Source organism: Myotis brandtii, unplaced genomic scaffold, assembly GCF_000412655.1.
Source record: "Myotis brandtii unplaced genomic scaffold, ASM41265v1 scaffold674, whole genome shotgun sequence".
In the NCBI taxonomy this organism is placed as follows: Eukaryota; Metazoa; Chordata; class Mammalia; order Chiroptera; family Vespertilionidae; genus Myotis; species Myotis brandtii.
This window is the reverse complement of record NW_005370630.1, coordinates 629,972-635,590: the sequence shown is the minus strand read 5'-3', so window position 1 is coordinate 635,590 and position 5,619 is coordinate 629,972. Positions and strand designations below refer to the sequence as shown.

General features: G+C 43.7%; 1 protein-coding gene across 2 annotated transcripts in view; it reads left to right on the top strand.

The window, feature by feature from the left end:
- The window catches only part of GPBP1L1 (GC-rich promoter binding protein 1-like 1), a 44,668-nt gene extending 42,741 nt beyond the window's left edge, over positions 1-1,927 (top strand). For both annotated transcript variants that reach the window (XM_014529209.1, XM_005881275.2), the window contains one exon: positions 1,040-1,927. In XM_014529209.1, the coding sequence (XP_014384695.1) occupies positions 1,040-1,192 (153 nt within the window). In that variant the 3' untranslated portion in view covers positions 1,193-1,927. The remainder of the gene's footprint in view (positions 1-1,039) is intronic.
- The last annotated feature ends 3,692 nt before the right edge of the window (positions 1,928-5,619 follow it).

The window sequence follows — 5,619 nt, the reverse complement described above, 5'->3', positions numbered from 1 at the left end:
ACCTAATCGACCGTTCGATCCTTCACTGGTAGCTATGATGCGCAATAACCACCAAGTGGCAGACGCTCAACACAAGAGCTGCCAAGCTGCAGTGACTTTGTAGCTTTGGTTCTTGGGTGACACACCCAGAACCAGAGAGGAGGGGAGCCAGATTCTGGGATGCGTCACCCGAGAACCACCCTCGCAATCCGGGACCCCTCAGGGGATGTCAGAAAGCCGGTTTCAGCCCGATCCCTGCAGGCCAGGCCAAGGGACCCCCCCACTGGTGCACAAATCCGTGCACCGGGCCTCTAGTCAAAATACAAAAGAACATTTAAATCTGCCTAGGCAATAGCGATCTGCAGTGTTGCATACAAAAACCAGGTCAGGGTTAGCAGGTTCCAGGAGGTAATATGTGCTTTCATCCTGGAAGCTTTCACCCCTTATCAGAACCACAAGACTATATTCCAAAGTTGTGAAATAAGCCCTTGGTCCCTAGGGAAACAGGCTCACCCTCTTGTGATGTTAGCCCTGTGGGTTTCCTCTGGTACTCTGGCCAGAGCCAAGAAGCCAAATTTGAATTTATTCAGTAAATGCTTGAATTCTTGCTCTGAGTAAAATACTGCCAGACCTTAGAGTTTACAGTGATGGACAAGATCAGTGGAATCTCTACAAACCTCATGGAGCTTCTATCCTGGTGGTGTATATATAAATCATAAGTACCAATTGTGTCCTATAAGCAAAAATATAGGCTAAAAGACTTTGCTACTCAGAACTCTGTTTCCCTCTCATTGTCATCTCCTGGGAACTTGTAGAAATATGGAAGCTCAAACGCTACCTCAGTCATCCTTTATCTGCATTTTAAACAGATCCTTAGATTATTTGTTTGTGCATTAAAGTGTGCTAAGCACTCCTACAAGAAATCTTGCATCTCTTAGAAGGCCTCCCTCTACATTCTGCCTAGAATTGAATGGAGGCCTGGCCTTTCCAGGTCCCAAGGGCCCTGTGTCAATATTGATGTTTTGTTTTGTTTTTTTCTTTGTTTCCCATGCTTACGCAGCTGAGAAGAAATGGCTTTGGGAAGAATGGCTTCTTGCAAAGCCGCACTTCTAGCCTGTTCTCCCCTTGGAGAAGCACGTGCAAAGCAGAGTTTGAGGATTCAGACACAGAAACCAGTAGCAGTGAAACATCAGATGACGATGCCTGGAAGTAGGCACATAAATGTTCACAGTTAAATCTGACCCATAAACTCAGCTTGTGTGCTCACGGAGAATACAAAAAAAAAAATCTTTTCCTTTCATGTTGTTGTTGTTGAATATTTCATGCACAAGGGAAATAATCATATCCCAAAGAGAGAGCGATTGGCTTGTTTAGTTTTTGTTGTTTTTCTTTCCTGTTATTTGCTTAGTAGAGAAAATTTGTGTGGTGAGAAATATTTTTAAAATACACACACAGTATATATGGGGCGATGCACAAGTGGGAGCTGACAGTGCAGAGAGGAGGAGACACTGGTCTGCAGCAATAGCTTCCACCAGCCCTTGGGGCACTCACCCCTGTGCTCAAGCAATCATTGTCAATGACAAAGTGACTATTGAAGTTATAATTGTATTAAATTAATGCTAATAATTTGGATATTTTATTTTATTTTTGGCTGCTCGGGTAACGTTAGCCCTTAACCAAGCAATGTGGGGGGTTTTTTTGTTTGTTTGTTTCTTTTTTTTCTTTTTGGGTACAGCTGTAAAATATTTGGATATAGGAAATGTGTTATTCTTGCAGCCTTGATATTCAGGGTGGATTGTAAAATATAAATTTTTGTGAGATTTCAAAGATTAAGATTATTTTGATAACATTATTTACAGATTTAAAAGATGTGGTTATCACAAGTCTTGAGGGGGAAACTACTGCATAAAATAACTAACTTGGAATAAATATTTTGCATCAGTTTGGATTGTCTTGTGTAAGAAGTATATTTTCTTTAAAATTAGATTGAGTGGTTTCTTTTTTAGGGGAACTACTTCTGGCAGTCTGAGGAACATCTAAATTCACACACACCTGTTTCTCCTTTTAGCAGCTACTTTTTTGAAAAACCTGTGCAATAAAATTATCAGTAATGAAATCAGAAACCCAAGTTTATTTCCAGAAACTGTAATTCACTGCCCATGTATTTACCAATGTATGTATATTAAGGAAGGTCTGTGCCTCAACTTTCCTGCCAAATAAGAACATGTGGGAAAGGGTTTGAGCCAATGCTGGCTGGGTGAACAGTGGAAGAGACAGATTTTTTCATTCAACAAATACTCCCCAGGTTCTTGTGTGTCCCAGGTATTGTGCAAGGCTCTGGGTGATACAAGGAGTGCCCGGACCAGTAGGGAAGAGAAGACACAGTTATGTTAAAAATGAAAATTTAACCCTGGCCAGGTAGCTCAGTTGGTTAGAGCCGTAGTCGGCAAACTGCGGCTCACGAGCCACATGCGGCTCTTTGGCCCCTTGAGTGTGGCTCTTCCACAAAATACTACGTGCGGGCGCGTGAACAGTGCGATTGAAACTTCGTGGCCCATGCGCAGAAGTCGGTTTTTGGCCTGGGCGAGTCTATTTTGAAGAAGTACTGTTGATATTTGGCTCTGTTGACTAATGAGTTTGCCGACCACTGGGTTAGAGCATCATCCCCATATGCCAAGGTTACAGATTTTATTCCCAGTCAGGATACACACAAGAATCAACCAGTGAGCCTGATCAGTTGTGGCTCAGTTTGTTGGGCATCGTTCTGTGCACTGAAAGGTTTCTGGTTAGATTCCCAATCAGGGCACATGCCCAGTTTGCAGACTCGATTCCCCGGTAGGGAGTGTGCAGGAGGCCGTCAATTGATGTTTCGCTCTTTCTCTCTAAAAATCAATACAAATATTTTTTAAATCAACCAATGAATGCATAAATAACTAGAACAACAAATCAGTGTTTCTCTCTACCTCCCTTCTCTTTCTAAAATCAGTCAATAAAAAGAATATCCCTGGCTGGTGGTGTCGGTGGTTATAGTGTTGGCCCACTCACTGACTCAATTCCTGGTCAAGGGCACACACCTGGGTTACAGATTCAATCCCTGCCATGGTTGGGACCCATGTGGAAGGCAACCAATCAATGCGTCTCTCACATTGGGGTGTGTGTGTGTGTGTGTGTGTGTGGCCCGATACCCGCCCTCCCACTGTAAAAAGCAATGGAAAAAATATCCTCAGATGAGCATTAACAAAAGTAATATATCTTCTTTTTAATGTATTTTTATTGGCCCAGCTGGTTTGGCTAAGTGAATAGAGCATCGGCCTGTGGACCAAAGGGTAAAAGGTTCGATTCTGGTCAAGGGTTCGTACCTTGGTTGCAGGCTCCTCCCCTGGCCAGGGCTCCTGCAGGAGGCAACCAATCAATGTATTTCTCTCACATAGATGTTTCTCTGTCTTTCCCTCTCTCTCCCACTCTCCCTAAAAGTCAATGGAAAAATATCCTCGGTTGAGGATTAACAAAAAATGTATATATTTTTTTATTTTTCAGAGAGGAAGGGAGAGGGAGAGAAGTATAGAAACATAAATGATGAGAGTGAATCATTGATCTGCTGCCTCCTGCATGCTCCACACTGGGGATCAAGCCCACAATCCAGGCACAGGAATCAAACCATGAACTCCTGGTTCATAGGTCAATGCTCAACCACTGAGCCATGCTGGCTGGGCTAAATAAAAAAAATATTTTAATGAAAGTTTAGGCCAAGATCTGATGGACAAGCAGAAGTTAAACAACAGATATTTACTGGCACTCTTTGGCAGTCCCTATAGTAGTACATGGTCCCTAGTGGATATAGAGGTCCAAGATGATACTCTAATGGGCAACAGCACAAGAGTAACAGGCCTGATTTCATGTTAGAAGGATGACTAACGAAGTGTGGGCTGCAGGTGGGGTTTAGGTTAGAGACAGATCAGAATGACATTTGCTAGATTCTAAGGTTGGGAAGGCAGAGACCCTATCTGCCTTTCTGTACTTGTCTCTTCTGCTACTGGTATAAACAGTCCATGTGCAAGCTGTGGAAATAGTGGCTGAGATAGAGCAGTAAGAACTATATTGTATTTCATGGAATATATATACTTTTAAGACATTTTTTTAAAAATATATATTTTATTGATTTTTTTACAGAGAGGAAGGGAGAGGGATAGAGAGTCAGAAACATCGATGAGAGAGAAACATCGATCAGCTGCCTCCTGCACACCCCCCACTGGGGATGTGCCCACAACCAAGGCACATGCCCCTGACCGGAATCGAACCTGGGACCCTTCAGTCCGCAGGCCGACACTCTATCCACTGAGCCAAACTGGTCAGGGCTTAAGACATTTTTTATGCACTAAGATAATGCTTGCCAAATTGTGACACTCCCGTTAGTCGTGAATCTGATCTCAGTGTTTAAAAATGTGCATCTTAAGAATCAATGAAATATATTCATGCACCACATAATGATGTTCCAGTTAACAGACCAAATATACAACAGTGGTCCCATCTATAATAATACAAGCTTAACATGCTAATTAGACCAGACAGCCGAACAACCTTCTGGATGACCTTCCAGACAAAGCCGGGGCTGTGAGGGCCAAGGCAGGCACTGCAGCTGCAAGGGCTGAGCCCCTTGCATGAATTTTGTGCATCAGGCCTCTAGTCTGTATCTATATATATAAAAGGTTAAGTGTTTGTCTGACCGGTAGCTATGATGTGCAATGACCACCAGGGGGCAGACGCTCAACGCTGGAGCTACCATGATACACCCTGGCCATTTAAAAATAAACAATAACACGGACCTGGTGCTGATAAACAAACACTCAGCTTCCCCCAAGTGGTGGTGGATACAGGCCCCACCACCCCAGAGTGACACCCCACCAAATCGCTGCCAAGACCCCATGTCACAAAATACAGCCCACATCCCAGCCCAGCCCGGAAACAGTCACTGTAGGCACCTGGTAATGATGTCACATAACGCCTGGCTTCCTCTCCCTAGCAACTAGCCTCCTTGTAGTTTCTTCAGCCCAGGAACCCAACTTGCTTTATAGCAGCCAGGTACAAACATTTTACAGTTTAACCAAGTGTTTGTGAAGCATTTTCCCGTACCTCATCTCATTTGATCCTCACAGAAGTCCTGGAGTAGGTAGATAGGAGACTTTTATTAGAAAACAGAGATGTAGAAAGCTTAGAAACTTGACCCAACTGGAAAGAAGTAAGAAATGGTGGAACTTGCCCTAACCAGTTTGGCTCAGTGGATAGAGCGTTGGCCTGCAGACTGAAGGGTCCCACAATCGATTATGGTCAAGGGCATGTACCTCGGTTGCAGGCACATCCCCAGTGGGAGGTGTGCAGGAGACAGCTGATCAATGTTTCTAACTCTCTATCCCTCTCCCTTCCTCTCTGTAAAAAAATCAATAAAATATATATATATTTTTAAATGATGGAACTTAGCCCTGGCCGGTTTGGCTCAGTGGATAGAGCGTTGACCTATGGACTGAAGGGTCCCAGGTTCAATTCCGGCCAAGGGCACATGCCTGGGTTGTGGGCTCGATTCCCAGTAGGGGGTGTGCAGGAGGCAGCTGATCAATGATTCTCATCATTGATGTTTCTATCTAT